Source organism: Filicampus tigris, chromosome 7 (assembly GCF_054856515.1).
Source record: "Filicampus tigris isolate MCC_2025a chromosome 7, RoL_Ftig_1.0, whole genome shotgun sequence".
NCBI classification, from domain to species: Eukaryota; Metazoa; Chordata; class Actinopteri; order Syngnathiformes; family Syngnathidae; genus Filicampus; species Filicampus tigris.
Window position 1 is genome coordinate 8,562,997 of NC_141223.1, and position 20,537 is coordinate 8,583,533.

The following is a 20,537-nucleotide window of genomic DNA, read 5'->3' on the forward strand; positions in this document are numbered from 1 at the left end:
AGCATGGCAGACATTTATTTATATTCCCACCACAATGGGGCTCCTAGAACATGTGTTTGATGTTTTCATTGGTTTGATGACCCAATTAGCGGCTAAAATGTGGCTCTCTAAATTCTAAATAAATACACTTGCCTGAAATTACAACCGAAAAGCTTGAACAATCGCACAAGGTACTGTTTTTCAATAGTGGCAAATCGCACTCCTCCACAGCAAGAAGCAGACAACAAAGAGTAAAAAACAAGCCAGCGCAGAAACACAAAAGTGGTATAAAATCATACTCTGAAGGAGCTGAGCTAAGCATGCTCGTGTCTCGACTTGTTGGATATACTGTATTATGTCTGTGTACATTTTACTTAGTGGCCTTATTTGTTTCTCTGTCATACACAAACATAGTGACACACTCATCTGCACACATCTCTGGAGGATTTGTGTTGGTCTGCATGAGCATCTGTTTAACTCAGCAGTCTGTCCTGCTTGTGCTTACTTACACCACACACAGAGGAGACTGGAAGATGCAAGCAAGAAAAAAATATACATACAAGCAGGGAGATGAGGATTGGCTGAATGAAATAAGGTAAGATAAATAGAGGAAAGTCAATGCGGACAATGTGACAAATGGGCCTTGATCTATAATATCATAATAGATAAAAACCAAAAACATTATGTTTACTGCTGTATATGCTGAGCTTTTTTCCAAACCTGGAAAAATCGCCGGTTGTATATAGGCTCCATTTTATCTTGTTTGAAGTCCCTGTAAAGCCCAAATAAATGTTTCTTTAAATCTGTCACACCACAGAGAAGAGTACCGATAACAACCTAGATACAATTCTCTATCTATCTAATTAAATGACAAAAACATGACAAATAAAATAAATTAAAATACATTACACTCTACAGAGATGCTGATTATTAACTATTAGTAATGTGTGCAGATCGCAACAGACACATTTTGCTTGTCAACCCTGATTGTAACAAGTTATGGTCTCGTCTACCAATAAGAGGATAAAAAAATGTGGACGTCATTAAGGGCCTCTGAGGTCCATTTGAAATCTGATTGGTTTCAGAAGCACCATAAGACCAGTGATTCTGAAGGTCCTGGGCAGATTTGATTGATATGGCAAACACAGAGGCTGAAATATGATTAGAGAAAAAAATAAGAACTCATATACTACTCGAACCGGCGCCGCCTAGAAAATGCTATGAAATGAAGGGAATACACTGTTGTGAATAAATTAATACAATTTAATGTAACTAATATTAGAATTTAGGTTGTAAATGTAGGTCAGTGCTCCTTGTAGTGTTTAGGCCAACAGAGAAGGTATTGTTGACCTCGTCATCCGTCTGCAGCGTGTGTACCCTTCTGTCGTCCGTCATTCGCCTTTTTTTCCAGTTGAAAAAAAAATAGTACCCGTCTATAGACCGGTCTGACTCTATTTCTAAACGGGCGTCCGTGTGCGAATCCGACTCAACTTTCACTCGCGCCATCCCCCGCTGGACATAGTTTGAAGAGAAATTGTGAATCATAGCGCTTTAGAAGCTTCTTCACGTGCCTCCGTCAGCTGCGCTAACCAACAACCACTTCGAACAATACGCGAGCAACTTGAGCAGCTTTTCCAAATTCAGACATAAATACTACATACTGTATTTCATGTTTAAATAACACAATGTTTAAAAAAAAAAAAAATAGGATCCTTATCTGACGGAGGACAACCCTGTTGCGCACAGTCCAAATGCACCTCGGATGTTTTAATATCACATCCGGTGTGAATCAGCCACACTTCAATGATGTACTGTAACATGTGACAATGATTGACATCTACGGTAAATGAAATAACGACACCAAGAAGCAAACGCTCCTCACTCTTTGATGAGGTCTCTGGTGAGATGAGCCAACATGAAAACAGAGGAGCGAGGGCCAATGAGGTTGCGAATATGCCAGGCGCCCACTCCCCTAATAAGGAATTAGCTACTGTACTCTGTCCCACCTGGGAAAAAAACCCGAAGGAAACTGTAGCTACAGTGTTGCCCATGACAAAAATGAATTTGACAGCCCGTGGTCCAGATTTCACCTTCTTAATTCATATGCGTTTAAATCTCTTTTTGAACTTGTTTCATTACAGTGCTTGTGATCCAATAAGAATTTTGTCCATATTGTACAATTAGATCAATGCAAATGTATTGTTTTTGTTGTGGCTTCTCGAATACTGGGCAATAGAATCAATCTTCAAAGTGGAAGGCAACCCCAAAATAATATCTTTACAATAATATCTTCTATGCAGGCCAACTAGTCTAAACACAGCGTTCTGATTAATATTGCATTTGTGGAATATGAGTTAAGATGCCAAATTAACCGTTTTCATCCATCTCAGTGGGCGGCCATTTTGTCACATCTGATAACGACCAATCACGGCTCACCTGTTTTCTGAAGCTGAGCCATGATTGGTTGTTACCTGAGCCCTGAGTAACTGTGATGTCATTTTCAATTGACAGCAAGTGACAAAATGGCCGCCCCCGGAGATGGACAAAAACGAGTGGATTTTACTACTTAACTCACACAATATATAAATCAGAATGCTGTGTTTAGACTAATGGGGCTGCATAGAACATATTATAGTGAAGAAAAATGTCCATGTTGTTCTACCATTTCGGCACAGTGGCAAGTATTGGATCTCTCGTCCCCCACCCGAGTCCACTTAGCGTTTACTTGTACACAACAAGTAGAGACAGAGAGAGGTGGGATTTGACCTTTACACTGGGGCTTTGGATGTCTCTTGCACAGCAAATGTCCCTGGGTGACAAAAGGGAAGAAGTCAAAGTGAAAATGCTCTACACACACGCAACAGCATTGGGGGAGTGTTGGACTCTTTACCTTGGCCTGTCGCCTTTTCTTGCTGCCCTTTCTCATGAAAATGTCAACCCATCCCTTTCTTTCTCTCTGCATTCTACTTTTCTTGCCTTGCTCATACAAGACACATTTAGCAAAGCAAAAGAGTAACAACGCGCACTTCAAAAAGCATACAGCTGATCACAGTAGACAGATTAAGACTGTCTAAAATGTCTCCCTTCTCCAACACACCTGATCAGAATCATTACCGGGCTTCTGCAAAGCTTGCTGATGAGCATTTGAATCAAGTGTGTTGGAGGAGGGAGACATCAAAAACAGACTGGCAAGGGGCTCTCCGACACCAGGACATGGGCACCCCTGATTTAAAAAATTACCAGTATAGTATAGTTTAGGAATTGGATTTGTTACAGATCGCTTGGTCTTACTTGCGGAACATACTTTGTTAAAGCGGAAGTCAACCCAAGCATTTTTTTAAGAATATGTTCTATGCAGGCCCACTAGTTGAAACACAGCATTGTGATAAATATTGCATTTGGGGAATATAGCAAAATGCACCCATTTTTTGCCATCTGTGGGGGCGGCCATTTTGTCACTTCTATCGACTGAAAATGACATCACAACTGCTCAGGGCTTAGGTAAAGACCAATGGCGGCTGACCTGTTTTCTGAAGCTGAGCCGTGATTGGTTGTTATGTGAGCCCTGAGCAGTTGTGATGTCATTTTTAGTTGACAGAAGTGACAAAATGCCCGCCCCCTGAGATAGCTAAAAACGGGTGGATTTTGCTGCTTAATTCATATTCCACAAACGCAATATTAATCAGAATGCTGTGTTTCAACTATTGGGCCTTCTGGGAACATATTCTTGAAAAAAATGTGTTTGGGTTGATTTCTCCTATAACGCATATTTCATATTAATCATCTTGCCTTGTTTCAACTCTTGGGCCTGCATAAAACATGAAAAAAATATGTTTGGGTTGACTTCCGCTTTAAAAAAAACAACATTGCATCATGTCGTTTTCAATAAAAATCGAATATCCAAATCATGAAGTTCAAAGGCGTCAGATCCAGACTCCGATGATACGCCGAATCAAGGTTAGAAACATTTGTTGAAATCTGTTCCTGCATTTGTACTGCGAAATTATACCCACATGCCCACACGGAAGCACAACACTGATCAATCTTCATGTCAGTTCTCCTCACCACGAGGGCGTTTGTTGTTGTGGCTGACTGATCCAATCAATAAAGCACCGGATATAGCCTACAATACGGATTGATTCATTTGTGGCGAGTTCAAGCCGATGCCAACCTCAGTCCACCCACAACAGTCCTGCGGGTGCAATACATATGACTTCCATTACAGAGCTCAATGGTTGCATTTTCCTTTGGGATCACAAAACGGTGGCACTTGTCTCACGTGGCAAATGATATCACAATATTATCATGATAAACTTTGAAAGCTTTTTAGCGATGCCATTATCAATGTTTTGTTCAGAGGTAATATTTATAAACTTTAAATCCAACTTGTTATAAAAATGAAAGGAAAGGAAAGGAAAGGAAAAAAAAATGATCATCGGACATCTGGACCTCAAAGTCCTCATAGATGGCAGTCTACTACTACTGCACTTGTACTGTTGATTTTTGGGGGGCTTAATGTGACAAAGAGCTTTTTGACTACAAGACTGTTTGTCGAGATAAAATGTAATCCCGTAACATTGCGAGCTGGATTTGAGTTAAGCAAGAGATATTTGGTGATCTTACCTTTTCCTTGGTCCCCAATTGTGTGGTGTCTGGTCTTGTACGGATAGTGAAAGGGGACGCAAGCCTCAGTAGGATCCCCTGGAACGAAGGCTCCATCTTGGGCGAGACAATCTCAAAGCAGTCCCTGAACGAGAGACTCCGATGAGGCTCGATGCGAGCCTGCCTCCTCAGTCCCTCGCCAAGCTGCAGAAGTTCCATCCGAGGGCCGAGAACGAGGTGAAATGGAAAGGCACGGCAAAACGTGGCCAGGCCGATGCGTAAATCGCTCGGGTTGGTTGAAAGTGAAAAGGGAGCTTTCTTGGGACACACGGCGACAGCATTTTGGAGGGAGTAGGAAGGACATGTTTCTTGAATTTGGAAGGAGACGCAAACTGTGGGAGCAGTGGTCGGGAAAGTTGAGGGCGGAGACGGGGAGGAGGAGGGGGAGCCAGATGGGGATGCAGTTGGAGTTGGTGTGGCGGAACCGCCGTAGCTGTGATGTGCATCTTCTTTGGGCAATAAAGGAGTCAGAGGGGACACTTCTTCTACTTCCACTTCGGAATGAAAGATCCGTCTGGAAACGGCTCTGATAAGTCCAGGCATGATCAATCCCACCACGGGGGCCGGGTTAAAACAATGCAGGAGCAGCAACTTCCCTCGGCCATCTTGTGCTCCTTGGCCTCCAGCTTTGTCCTGTTTTCCTCGGCCCTTCTCTTCCTCGTGGGGGTCCTTGCACTGGAAGGACGGGCTTTCCGCTGAGGCGCGACGACCCGTGGAGGTGCGAATATGTTCCAAGATGGCATCAAAGGCATTAAAAAAGTCCTGGAGGTTGCCACCTACGGCCCTGAGCACACGTTCGTTTTCTTCAAAGCACAGGCCGAAGAACTCCTCGCCAAAATGCTCACGCAGCTCAAAGAATGGTACTCCTGAGAGAGAAGACACAAAACACAGTCAGCCGGGGTGAGTTGGTTTACCCCAAGAGGTTTGTTGCAGTTTAAGTCGGGGCTCTTACATTTTTCCACACCAAACTCAACGCACGACACTGACCATTCATCCAGCTCGCGTTTTAGTTTGCTGTCTTTCGGCATTATTTAATTTGAGCACATTCTGTCAGTGTTTATTGTTTCCTGTGGCAGCTTCATTTTGCATAAATTAAAGCAAATCAACCAAAGAAAATCAATTCCCAATGTAATCAAATATCAAAGCTTTGTGAAAATGATGAATATGGATGGAATCAAATAATCCTCTCACGTGGATACTGATTGCTTTATGAGATTAAACATTTAAAGGCTCTACATTTGTATGCAGCGCATCCTGATTTTCATGCCAACGCAAGCCTCGATGCGCTTGTTTCGGAATTGGGTTCATCTCAATGCGCTGTTTATTCAAATATTATTACAGTACATTTATTTGAAATGGGGGTTTGGTAACAAAAAAATCTTGAAATGTCTCAACATTTTTTAAGACAATTTGCAATTTTGGTATTTTAGCAAGAAACATGAGGTCGATGCACATAATTTGCTTTCGCGGGCCACATGAAATAACGTGGTGGCAAAATAGACAAAATACATCAACATGTTCAAATGACCAGTGAAAAGTACAAAGCCTTTTTTTTCATTTTGTTTTCTCCTATGTTTAGTTTGAGGTAAGTTTAGAATTTCTCTTTTATTCATATTTCTGTTCATAGTCCAACTATAACCTGGGAGATCATTTAATCAAGTTACATGTGACTTCCCCTAGACTAGGAACATAACATGGTTTTGAAACAATCAAGTTCATTCGGGCAGGTTTGCTCCAATGGGATGCAATCAATAAAAAAAACATGGAGGGATACAGTAAATACATAATTCCACACAAACTCAGAGAACACTAAATGGCGTACTGCATCTCACATGTAAATAGACTCTAGTGTTTCTTTTGCCAAACACACGCATAGATTTACATCCGTCTTACCCAGGATGGTGGCCATGTACTGTAGGATTTGAAGGACGTCCTCTTCTGAACCAGAATTTTCTAGAAATGGGCACTTCTTGTCTTTACCCTCCCTTTCTTGGTCCTCTTTACCAGAATCTGGACACCTGTGAGTAACCCAAAGACCAACAATGACTAGAGATAAGCAACAATATGATGATAGACGTTATTAAGTATTACTTATTAGCTCACAGGCTCACACTCATGAAATGTATCAACCGTTTATGTGAAAGTTTTGCGTATTCTATAACCAAATGCCTAACAACAAACAGATAAAGGTTAAAACGCATTCATACAAATGCAAGTGTCAAAATTGGAATGCAGTGTAATCTATTAGAGGTAACAACCAAGTCGATTAACTGATAGTTGAATACTATGGGTAATTGATTATTGTTGAGGAGGAAAATAGAGCGCTGGACTGATTGTCTTGAGACTTTCTTAACAAGAAGCAGTGAGCATTTCCTACTTTATTTTGTTTTACTGTATGTGTTTATCTCATTCACTGCCATCGACAAATTTACTCGTCTTTTCACAGTGCCGTCCAAGTGAAAAAGATGACGCGCTTGTTGACTTTGAAATGGTGGAACCAGTCGAACGTGATACCATATATGGTTACAATATATGTTTGTAGACAATGACGACATTGACGTCATTACCACTCGATTTTTAAAAATTAAAAATAGTCCTTCTCTTGAACTGCTAAAAGAAATTAAGTTATTTTTACCTTCTTCAATTGACAACAGTCAACAGTCAACAGTAACGATTAATAACCGCGGGCCAGCTTGAAAGCCACATGTCTAAGATTTCAATTTATTTTAGAATTATGTTTCTATCAGCTACAGGGCCTGAGATATTGATTATTTTCTAGGTGTTGAATTCAGAGTCTTCATTACTCTTAATGTGTGTTTTGGGGATGCGGGATGAAACCATATCGGATAAAAGAATGGTGGTAACATGCAAATGCCACACAGAAACATCAGAGCCGTGATAGGAAACCATAACCTTTGATTGCGAAACAGACATGCTCACCATATGATCCACCAAAATGTCAATTTAGTTGACGTGAGAATTTGTTGTGCTCTTTGTTTTTGTGTGACAAGGTAGAGGAGTAAAAATGTGAGGCAGTAGGTAGAATGTCACAGAAAGCGGTTGAGCATCGCGACAGATGCCACGGACAAGACAACCAGCAACAATCTACCTGATCTCTTGTTGCCTGTAAAATTTCAGAGTCCTCTGCAGAGCTTCTTGAACAGTCTGTGTCTGAAAGAAGTTCAAACATTTCATGAGGAGGTCATTAGTATTTCCTTCTGCATCCCTGTCTCATTTTGCTGCACCCCAAAACGAAAACCAAGTTCAGAAATCAACAACATTAACTCATTCACTGCCAGACATTTTCAGACCCTCTTTTACCCCAACATTTGAAAAAAATTAAAAATATATATAAATGAATTCCTGGGATTGAACGGCTGGATTGTGAAAAGACAAATAAATATGTCAATGGCAGTGAATTTCTTAAGATCAAAGACATCAGTAAAAATGCTAATAAAGCCCATGTTGATTTCTAATGAATTACTTAAGGATGGAACTGAATTTAAAATTCAGAATCTACAGTATGTTCCCAAGAGTTGCTTTTTTTTTTACATGCAGTATACAATGTATATAAAAAAAAGTCTTCACAGAACCTGCTCAAATGCCAGTTTTATTCTGAACACAATGAGACAAGATAAATAATTTCAAAACATTGTCTACCACTAATGCAGCCTGTAACCTGAACAACGCAACTCAGGGAAACTTACTTTTTTTTTTTTTTTTACTTACTTTTTGAGAGGTGAAGTAAAAACTAAGTGACCCGTGGCTGAACAAGTGGGCACACCCAATGGGGAAATGTTTTCAGGATTGTCCAGTCATATTCAAACTCACGTTAAATGTGGGCCAGAAAACACCTGGCAGCATTTGACGTGCCTCTGATCACCCCAAATAAATTTCAGATATTCTAGTAGGATTTTCCTGACATTTTTTTTTCCAAGCAGAAGCCAGAAAGTTTTGCCTTAAGATTGACTGGCATTTGGAACTGTTTATTATTATCTCCACCTACTGTCATCCAGAAAGTGCAATCTTGGTTTCTTTGAACCATAAAACATGTCCCAGTCTGTTTTTGCTCAATTTTGAAACCAAGGTTGAACTTTTGGGCCATAAATCCAAGAGCTATGTTTGGCACAAAAAGCAATACTGCTCATTACCAAAAGAACAAGATACCGATAGTGATGAATGGTGGTGGCAGGATCATGACTGGGGGCTGTTTTTTTTTTTTTTCAGCCAGAACTGCAGCATTAGAGGTGGACTACTGCATACCCTCCAATCACTAGCTCAGATTTTATTTGTATTTACTCTCTTGAAAAAAATCCCATTAAAAAAAAAAATTGTACAGATTAGAGGTCACATCAGTGGTGACACATGAAATGATTTAGCTTGGTCTTGTTTTTTTATACATTAAAAACCTGGAATTTGAACAGCATTGAACAGGAATTTATAACTGCATGTGCGCACGCCACAACAAACACTGAGTGTATGAGTGAGCTTGTACAAGTATGTCTTCTCCCTGTATCATTTTATAAAGAGGATTATATTCACAACACATTTTACACTACATTTTTGAACAGTGGGAGGTAGCTGAAGCACCTGGAGAAAATCCACACAAAAATCACGCAAAGTGAACACAGAAAGGCCGAAAGTTGACGGTTTCGGGTTCAGAACATTCTCTCGCCAATCTCATTCAATGTGCTGCAATTCTCCTAACTAGCTGCTAATCACTTCCAGCTAACGTGTGTGTATTTGTGTGTGTCCGCACAGCTGGTGTATTTTGCACATCTGACAGAATCCGCCTGAGAAGGCGGGTCCAATCTGATTATGTGTGATGCAGCTCAAATACGAGTGTATAGTGACAATACTAGAACACAGTGTGCCAGCTGGAGAGGTCATTCGGAGGCCTCCGCCCACTATGGACATGTACAGGAGTGATTTCAGCCACGCGCGCGTGAGTATAGAATCAGATGAAGCTAAGACAGAGAGGGACAAGTGAGCAATGGGGCAGTAGATATAAAAACATTGTTATCAAAAATAACTGAATTCAACTACTGGCACCAAATGTTCACAGAACCAAGCCAAAAATGACAAGTGTGTATAATGAAGAAATTTGACAGGGGCTAGAGCTTTCCTTAAAATAGGATAAACAAAAGTCTAGTTCCCATATTCTTTATCTGGTTGAGCATTTCTCTCTGTTTGCTCTGTCTCTTTACATTGGGGGGGGAGTGTAAAATCTCACCATTACTCTTCCCCTCCTACCGTCGCTACACTGCTGTACATGCAGTTGCCATTACACTGAACAGAATACAACCTCAATTCATCGCGCATGTGGAAAGCAACAACAATGATTTTTTTTGGGGGGGGGGATACACCTCTAAAGTTATAAGATTTCATCTTACTGAGTCATCCATTGGAATTTTATTTGGCTTTTTGTGGCTGTCAAGGAAAATTACGATAAAGGCCATAGAATTGTAAGCGTAGCATTGAACAACATCTCTGGAATGCTTACGGTCAGAAACTTAGCAAAGGATCACATTAGCCAACATGCACTTTGCACCTTGTTTGCTTAGAGGTGACAGTGCTGATATTGGCCCTCAATACTTTGTCTCGTTTTTTTTATTTTTTTTTTATAAAAGTCGCTAAATGGGTGGTAAGTATCAAGCCAATGTTGCTACATTTATTTTTAAAGCCCAGCCAGAAATCAAGCTGTGAACTACTACAGTGTCTCCTGTTTAAGATAAGACACTGTATGTATGAGAACACACTGTATGTATTGTTCAGAATGCATCACGAGACGCACTCACACACTTGTTTCACACTTTTCTGCATTTGTGGCCAAGGTGCTGAGGCCTTGATCAGCGTCATGGATCACTAAGCTGATGAAACGAAGAGGGGAGACGGAGAAAATGAATGTTTGCTCCCATGGAAGTGTGTGTGTGTGTGTCATTGCTTCTGGGTCAGCGTGGTCAGGGAGTGAAGACAGCCATAGAGAGCATGCTCTGTTCCCTCTGTCACGGTCCATTGCAGTCAACAACACACGCTGCTGCTGCACGCAGCTACTAAGTATGCAAGCAGCAACGGCGTAAGGGAGAACAAAGATAATAAACACGGGGTGAGCGACACCCCGGAACAGCATGTAACATTCGTACTTATATGAATTTAGTGGCATTTCGTACAAAAATGTAACATAAGGAAATGAGTAGGAATTTGGCTTCAGTTGGCCTTTTCTTTTTTCAGAACGATTTTACAAAAATAATAATATGCCTTCGTCATCCCTGAACAGTTTAAAAATTAAATAAAATACAGTGTTTTTCCAGTGAACTATAAGTTTCAACACACCATGCGAATAGGTGGGCATTTTACTAGATTTTGCTGGTTCGTCATTCGTTATCCGTCAGCGGCCAGGGTACTCGTCCATCATATGTTAGTCCGTCATTTTTCATTGACCAAATGAATTGTAAATTGTCGGTCCGTCAGTCAGTCGGTCAGTTAAGTCCATTGGTTAGTCTGTCAGAAGTCCGTTGGTCCGTCAGTTGGTCCCCTCAAATAACGTCAGAAAAACGGGTGTCCACCAGTGACGGACTAACGGACGCGGTTAGTCACGATTACACAATCCCACTTCCGTCATTCGTCAGTCCGCCATTTTTAAAAGGTGTCCCGTCATTCGTCAATCGTTAGCAAAACGTGACGGAATCGCCAGCGACGGACTGACGGACCGGTCATCAGAGTCAAATATTGTGACACAATAGTTCAGGCTGTAGAATACATTGAAAGACAGAAATAGACTCCTACTACTGTACAACATAAAATTAATCATGTGTTCCACCCCTGACATCACAGCGTACATATGGTAAAAAATGGACCGGTCCGTCAATCGGGCGAATAAGTACAAAAAAAGAATTTACACTTTCATTGTAAATGATTCATTGCAATTGCAAAGCTTATTATAACTCATGAAAACATACAAAATCTTACCGTGGTGGAGGGGGTTGTGTGTTCCAATGATCCTAGGAGCTAAGTTGCCAGGGTCAAAGCAGGGGTAGGGAACTCCGGTTCCTCGAGAGCCATATCCTGCCCGTTTTGGATCTCTCCCTACTACAAGACACCTGACTCAAATGATCAGGATCGTTTCAGACTTCTACCGAGCATGGTGATCAGCTGATCATTTGAATCAGGTGTGTTGTAGAAGGGAGAGATCCAAAACGGGCAGGATAGGGCTCTCGAGGAACCGGAGTTCCCCATACCCCTGCTTTAGAGGGTGTCCAAATTACGGACATTCATTTTTCGTGGCTAGCAGCACAGACGGAAATAACATTTGACACGGTCCGTCTCTTTTGCCTGCCTTGTACTGCTCTATTTACTTTGAGTGGCAAGGCAGGAGAGCAGAAGTTTCATCCAATCAGCCATCATTCGATAGGGCCGCCGGCCACGCCAAAATCTTGAGAAATCATTGAGGTTTTGCTCTATTACCTAGCTTTTTTTTTTCAACTACATAATATCTAAAAATAAATATAGCGTCACATATCTTTACATTCACTGATGAATTGGTTTAGTGTTAAAGATCCATGCTTGTCTGATGGCTGCCTGCTGCTCGCTGCCAGTCGCCGTTTGCCTCCTGAGAGTTGACACGAGTTTAGCGTATAACCAGTCGGGGTTCGTGGGGCGCATTCATGCTCTTGTCCGCTTCAGCCTGCGTAAGTGGAGAAGCGATCGCCGCGGTGTTTGGGATTTTGTGGAGGTGATCATGATGAGCTCACGTTTTATGTCAATAAATCCAAATTATTGTGGAGAACACGTTTATACTTTCACAGGTTGAAGTGGACAAGAGTAGTAATGCGCATTTGCATTTTGGTGGCGATCGGTCGCCGTTTTAGGCAACAGAACTGCATACTTGTAAGCTTTTGATCCAACAAAAGGTACATCAGAGCCAAATATATATTGTGACACAATACAGGCTGTAGAGTACATTGAAAGACAGAAATAGACTCCTACTACTGTACAACATAAAATTAATCATGTGTTCCACTCCTGACATCACAGTGTACATTACATGGTAAAAAATGTAGAACCACATTATTATATCATCTGCTTCACCTGAGGCGAGGGATGAATAGAGGTTAGTGTATATATATATATATATATATATATATATATATATATGTGTGTGCCCATGTCAGTGCCCACCCAGTTACACGCTCTGCCCACCCAAAGAAAACCCAATGTAGTTCAGATGAATGGGATTCAAATAAATCAAAATCAAATGAACTTGTATTTGTTAAGCCCAAATCACAACAACAGTTATCTTAATTAGGGAGAAAACAAAACACGATTTCGAGCTACTTGAGCACTGTAGCACTTTTTTGCCTCCAACCCAGGTAAGACTAATGCCCACCAACACCTAACACCACTGGAGGTAAGCCTCCAACGCTTTCCTAAGGAAAGGAAGTTAAGAAAACAGTGGGAGGAAGCTAGAAGCATCCGTCTGCCCAAAGAAGACCCCCGGCTGTGCTCCCGTCGTGCGTCTGGCTATAAACGACAGTTAAAATAAAATGCAGTGCCTACCATATTTCCTCACAAGGAGCCTAAACGCCCACATGTGATGAGTGAAAACTGTGGTAAAAGAACCGCAAAGACAGGAGGTGTTTGACACATACCTGGACCATGCTTCTTCTAAATGCATAATAATGTATATTTTTAAGTTGTTCCAACTTAAATTACTTTTTAAACCCCCAAAAAACACAACTTGAGAAACGTACAAGAAGAAGCTGTCTTGGTGTGCGTTTGCAAAACATAACGCTCTGTGGAATACAACCAGCAGGTCAACCACAACATGTGAATGCAAACTGCAGTTCGTCCGACCCCATCGGACCCTCTCTGTTCATCAATGTAGAAAGAGTTGTAGGCATTCAAAAGGAGCAGGGAGAAAAAGCATCTGCAATGCGTGCACAGTACTGAGGATAAAAATGTAAATTGGCAGAACTCAAAATATTTTTGTGTAATGAATCGGATCATCAGCGTTGCTGATAAATGTGGGAGATAACACCTGTGTAACTTCAACATAATCAGATATTATGTATGGATAATTGTATTATTTACAATCTCTGCCTTTTGGCCCCATTGGACTGTTTCACAGGTGTCAACAAAAGAAGGTAATTGAAGACTAATTATTGTAGTTGACAGGTGAATTAGTTCATGTTCATTTATGTACAAATGTGGCACACACTCAAGGGCAGGGATCACCAACCATTTTGAAATTGAGAGCTATTTCTGCTTTATGCAAGGTAATGCCATGTTTGATAGGCACTTCTGAAATAATTTTGCTCAAATTACCATTATTTGTGTTACTGTTAATAACTAATTATATTAATTTATATGCATAACAGTAAACAATTATTTAAAAAGACATAGGAAACAGATGAATATATCAATTATGCAACACTAATATTTTACCACGATATCTGTCACTGGTGAGCAATTTTAGAACAGGCTTGCGGGCTACTCATGTGGTTCTGGGGGGGGGGGGGGGGGGGATGTGGTTGCAGATTACCACAATGTAGTCCCGACATGTAATTACTCTTTGCATGACATTGGTTTTACCGACAACATCAAAATGCATTGTTGGGATCTCAACTATAACTGCTGTTACAAATGCACTGAATTTGTAACGGAGTGACAAGGATTCCCCCCGCTGGGAAACAATTCATATCCGTAAGTGTTATCTTGAACAGAGATACTGTACGCACGAGACAAATGCCAAACTCAGTGCGGACACTTAGAAAACAGGTCTAGTGGGATAGTTCGTCGTTAAGTCTAATCAAGGCCTTACCGTGGGTGATGTCAGCCGCCTCAAGCTCTCGCCTAGCGAGTCCAAGTTCACCCTTCTCCTCCTGGTCACCCTCTTGTGTGGCCCGCCGACCACTGGCTGCTCCTCACCCGCCGGGCACACGAGTCTCTCGGCGGGGCTTCGGCCGTTCCAGAGGAGCGGTCTGTGGAAGGAGGAGAAGGGACATCCTCGGAGCTCCTCTGCCGCCTCCAGTCCGCCGTCACCTCCATCCCCCGCGGGGCTTTCTAGCCCGCAATCCGAGCCCACCGAGCTGCTGAAAGACTCCGAGGAGATCTTGCGCGACGACGAGGACATGGTGGCGAGGAGGAGAACGCTGAAGATAGCGGCGGCGCTGGTGGTGAGGAGGAAGAGGAGGGGGATGCTACAGCCGGGTCCGTGCCACGTCCACCTATATAACGCGGATTCATCAGTTGGTGGCGGTGATGTGTGTCTGTGCTATTATGTATGCATGGTGTGTATGCTCAGGTGAGTCAACGTGTGCACTGGATGAGTGAGTGACTGTGTATATTCTGCGGGAGAGGGTAAAGGGGTGGTGGGGGGAGATTCAACCGATAACCGAAGCACTAACTGCACGGAAACATTTACGTAAGAGGTTCGGGGGTTGCTCAAAAAAAAAAAAAAAAAAAAAAAAAAAAAAAAAAGACCCCCTATATTCCCCGAAAACTCTCGAGGGATTCCAAAAAGACACCGCCGCTCGAACAACAAATTTCAATATTTACTCATAAGAAGAAACCTTTAATTAGATGGAACGTCCTATTTTTAAATAACAGACGTCATATAGCGTCCATACCCCTCCAAAAAGAAGTGATACGTCGACAAAATCCATCACATGTTGACCCAAGTCAGGTAATTCCGACACGTACGTTCCTATTCGGGAAACAAACAAATGTCGCAGCTCGTCTTTCCGCCCGCGCACTTTGAAGGAGAATCTCCCGTGCCCCTAAAATAAATCACAGCAGATGCGCTCTCCGCCGTCGCCCCTTCTCCTCCTTGTCTTCCTTCTATAGTCCTTTGCGACAGTGGCGCTCCTGTCTGCCGAGCAAGCGTCCTCTCATGGTTCCGCTCCTGCGTCGACTCGTCCCCGCGGCCGTCGCGCGGAATGCGGCCAACGATTTGGCGAAGAAGAGGACTGGGGTGAGGGGGGGGTAGCAGGGTGTTGTGTGGCAACGAATGGGAGGCTGATCGACGCTGCACCGACGACAAGCCGCCGCCAATCAGCGAAGACACACGCACACGTCTTCTTCACAGACACCTGCAGATGCGCGGCAAGTCAGAAAAATAGTCACTTTTCGATCACGTGATCGGTAGACGTTTGTCCACCATGGGCCAAATCGGGAGGATAAGCTTGACGTTATGGTTTAACACTAATCAGTTAATATCTGCTGTTGGGCTTGAAACAGGGACAGTCCAAAATTGACTTGTCTAAATTCCGGCCGGGGGGTGAGTGGTGGGGGGAATTTTCAAATTCCAAATTTTCACTGGCCCGCAGCCTCTAACTAATTAATTAATAATTCTGGTAGCTAATTTCTGGTAGGAAATTGTATTGCAACCCCAATTTCATTTACGTCGGGACGTTGCATAAAATGCATAGGTGGGCATTCCGCCAGCCGCCCCAAAAATGGGCATCCGGCCGGTCCGGAGGGTCCGACCGGTCCGGCCCAGGGACGGACTGCCCAGCTCTGCTTAGAACACAACCATAATTGAACACGTTGAACTACTGTCAGTGTCTGCGAGTTGTGCTTTGGCACATGCGCGATTCATTTGCAACCTGGACGCCGAGGGGTTAACATCTCCCTGCTGGGAGGGGCTGCTCCGTGGGGACTGAGCTGACAGTTGTGTGCTGTAGGACGCGGGAGAGTTCACGGCAGCGCCCGCGGACATACACAGTACTATATGAACGGGATACCAGACGCGGTGCCCAGACTGCCATCAGAACTACATCCAGTTTTCTTTGGGTGGGCAGAGCGTGTCCGTGGGTGAGCACTGCCCACCCCTGCCCCCCCTGGTAACGCCCCTGCAACAAAGACAAGATATTTAACATAATTTGGATTGTTTTTAGCAAATAATCATGAACTTCAAATTTTCTGGCTGCAACGCGTTCCCAAAAAAGCCGATCGTCTGATGGTAGCGAGTCAATTCCGATTCATACTCGTGATGTTCAACACAAGCACGAATATGGCTCTACAGGCAGATCGCAAATAAGCTGGACGTCATTGTTCACGCTTGTTGCCTCCCATCAGAGAACAGGACGATGCTCGTGTTTGGCACTAATCACAAGCACGACCTTGACCTCAACTGGCAGAGCATGTCTGCTCATTACGAGCCCCAAAGGGACGAGCGAGCGCAGAGGAGCAGGAACAAGACGTGATGCATCGTGCGCTCATGCGCACGCGCGCGCACAACTCACTTTAATTTCCTGAAGGTACTAATTCATTTGACTTTTTGAAGCGCCATGAACGCAACACACCTCAAAGTACAGTATACTGGCCCTACTCTCTCGCTCACACATACACATACTTTTCTCGTTCCTTATCTGGTCGCTTGCTCTTTGCAATCAAGGAGCCATCCATCAGTAATAACATAGGCTTTTAATAAAGCCAACTCCACAATGGAATAAATAATGTTCCAGACAAGATAAGCCTGCTAGCTGGCTTGAGCTGGCAGTCGGCCATCTATAGCTGAGTGCAGACAGGGCAATAGCTCGGTAACTGTGCTATCATAGAATTGTGGTCTCATTCAAGAGGAACATCTGACTTGGATGGCGTGACATCAGATTTTATAACTATATCATGCATTGAATGATTGTGACTCGTCGCAATATTTGATAATGTGTTTTAAACTATCCTTAGCTTTAACTAATACCGGTAACTTACAAAAGGGCGCCCGAATAGTTATCACACTAAGTACTTCTTTTTTTTTTTTTTTTTGGTAAAGTGAGATGACATCATCTTTTTTTCAGTTCATTATTTTATGGTGTGCCATTTCATTTGCTGATGTCAAATGTGCTTTGGTTCCATAAAGTTTGCCGTGGGGTTTATCTGTCTGGCTTTGGTTCTGATGGATGGCAGGAGCATGATGCAGTCAGCTCTTGGTTTGTCATTCAAAAAGCAGAGTGGGCATGGCTTACTTAGGACAATCATTTGATTGGTCAATGAGGCACTTACTGTATGAGACTTATGACGTCTTCCAAGCAACAAGTGGCTGAAAAATGTGGAATGACCAGGAAAAAGACTCCAAGCATCTCTGTTGATGGCTACATTGCACGGAGGTTTAGTTTTGCTATGATTTTTGTTGTATGCACGAGTTATATGACCTAGCATTGTTTATGAGTATAATGCATTTAAAACATCCAGGATGAGCACCGTGCATACTTAAGGTTTCATTATACTGTAATATGGGAGTGTTTCTCAACCTTTCTTGAGCCAAGTCACATATTTCACATCGGAAAAAATATCACGGCACATCACTTAGCAAAACGATTCACAAAGAGTAGCTATACAGGGTTATTTATGTATCTTTTTGTCTTCATGTGGAAGAACATTTTATTGTTTTACCTGTTACTATATTTGGTTGGCATAAATACACTAGCAAAACGTTTTTTTTAATTAGAAATATATTTCATTTGTCAAAATAATTGACATTGGATAATTTACTGCGGCGCGCCTGATGATCTCTCACAGCACACTAATGTGGCATGGGACACTGGTTTTGAATCACTGGGTTATATGATATTATTCAGAAGTGGGTATTTTACTCAATTTTGCCAGTCCATCAGTCGTCATCCGTCAGCGGCCAGGGTACCCGTCCGTCATTCGTCAGAACGTCATTTTTCGCGACGAACTGAATTGTAATCGTTAGTCCGTCAATACGTCAGTCACTCCGTCAATTAAGTCTGTCAGAAGTCCGCTGGTCCGTGTGTGTGTGTATGTATATGTATGTGTGTATGTATGTGTATATATATATATGTGTATATATATATATATGCGTATATATAGTGCAGTTCAATTACGACCGCAACATTAAATTGTTAATGCAATATGTGACGATGAACTCCTTTTGAAGGCATGTTTCTCTTGTGTTAGACCTCAATACAGTATATGAACATTATCATCTATTGTTCCACCAAGTGGATCTTACAGTGACAGATAGGTCCTTTGTGTCTCATAAAAAATAATGTAAGTGCAGTCTGGGTGTTTCCAAAATATCCCTAGAGATGTGTGCGCACGGGGAGGAGACAGGATAGAGCAAGAGATGGCTCTCTTGGTCATAAATCTACACACAGCCTAATTGGCCATAACCACACATCACTCTATGGCACTCTGCTACTGTTAGCCATAAATCTTCTTAGGCACTTGTACAGCATAAATAACCTGCTGTCCTGCAAGTCCCTCAAGACAGGAAGGGAAACCGGATGAAGACTTATTAAACGCTGTTCGCACTGTATAGCTAAATCAAGACTAGTTTTCTTGAACTAACCGATATGAAAGTTGGAAATGTGTTGTGATTGTAGGCTTTTCCTCTTTTGTGACGGGCTGCTCATCTGGTTAATAGCCAGTTTGCTATCGTGTTGATCAGCACGCATGTACAGTACAGCACAGTACACCATATCATGGCAACCGTGGCGTTCTTCACCATCAATATCTGCTGTATATATGTTCATGTTATGGTAAAGCTGCAAAAAATATGGGCGTAACTAAAGGCCTGCAATATATGAACGTGTGGAGACACTTCATTTCACACAAAGCAGTTGTAACTGGAACTATTGCATTGAAGCTACAACCACTCCAGTTTTTCGGGGGAAGAATTTTTACATGTAGAAGTGTCAGTGGGAATTTGTGTAGGTGTGTAGATGTAAAAACACTTAATGGTTTGTGCTGATCCAAGTTTGTCTAACGGATACACACAAGACAACAAATATTTTGTCCTTTTCCCATAGTAAGTCTGCTGGAATGGGTGAATGTTGTTTTTTTTTCTGTACACTTTTCCCCTGGGCCATTCGTCTTGTTTCCAGTATTATAGCAGCCTTTACACCAGGTGGGCGGAATTTACCACTAGGTAACATTACTGGCCCTTGCGGAGGTCTGTGCTCTGACTAGCCGCGTTTAATTACACAGTATTGTGCACTTGAGTGGCATACAAAGTTGGTGCTTGATTGTGAAAGGCAAAGGCTGCACTAATTGTTTCAAAACTGATTACTGTACCCCGGGGACTATATTGTTTGACTACAATGAAACAAGTCTTGTCCAGTAGACTAATAACCACATATGCAACACTTCCTTCCGGGAAATTTGTTCTCTTCTCATTTTTTTTTTTTGTGTCCTTACTGACATGACTTCAGCGCCTAACACTTCAAAAAGGTTCATTTTCTTGTTTTTATAGTGCAAAGTTTTTATATGAAAAATTTAAAGGTGTCATATTTGCAAAGAGTTGCCAACTGCGATTATAATCCAATGGTCCACTTCAGTCGTGATCAGGCTCATCACGACGGGCGCGGTGGGCCAGATGAAAGCACGTTGCACAACGCAACTCGATTGTTCGGTCGCATCGCTCGGTGTGCGGCTATCAGCCAAAGATTCTTCAAAGCAGTAATGGCTTCCATTTAAATCAGAGCCTCAAATGAGAGGCAAAGAAATCCACACAGAGATTTTCATACAATATGTAAACTTACTCAGGAAAAGGCTAACTTTTAACGATATGTATATATAAATGCATAGCTGTACATTCAAACAGAGGATCCTACAATGTAATGTGAACTGTGGTGACTGCAGCGATGACCTCATCAAAGAGCCAATCGTGTGAAAGAAATGATGAGGACGCATTCGGGGGCAAGGTGGCTGATTGCTTCTAAGAGGAGATGACTGTGTGTGAAGGTTGGGAGGCTGTGGCGTGCGTCTCCGCTGGAAGGCTGTCGTGACACTGCACCCTCGAACAATTAAGTGACAGGTGCACATGATTGTGAGGCCAGAGGAACAATGAAATCCCAAGGCAAAATAAGGGACCGGGGGTGTTGCAAGCAAAATGCTGTACTGCATTTGATCAATAATTACACATTTTGGAT

The 20,537-nt window shown here is 42.4% G+C and overlaps 1 protein-coding gene across 2 annotated transcripts in view; it reads right to left on the minus strand.

Moving 5' to 3' along the window:
• Positions 1 to 15,640, minus strand: part of gucy1a2 (guanylate cyclase 1, soluble, alpha 2) — a 30,661-nt gene extending 15,021 nt beyond the window's left edge. Inside the window, exons 1-5 of one of the 2 annotated variants that reach the window (XM_086035237.1) lie at positions 15,343 to 15,640; positions 14,462 to 14,867; positions 7,751 to 7,812; positions 6,535 to 6,659; positions 4,603 to 5,507 (exon numbers count right to left, since the gene is read on the minus strand). In XM_086035237.1, coding sequence (XP_085891363.1) covers positions 4,603 to 5,507; positions 6,535 to 6,659; positions 7,751 to 7,812; positions 14,462 to 14,773 — 1,404 coding nt within the window. In that variant the 5' untranslated portion in view covers positions 14,774 to 14,867; positions 15,343 to 15,640. Of the gene's footprint in view, positions 1 to 4,602; positions 5,508 to 6,534; positions 6,660 to 7,750; positions 7,813 to 14,461; positions 14,868 to 15,269 lie in introns of both variants that reach the window. The other variant, XM_086035236.1, reaches the window with a different exon arrangement.
• Between the last annotated feature and the right edge of the window lie 4,897 nt (positions 15,641 to 20,537).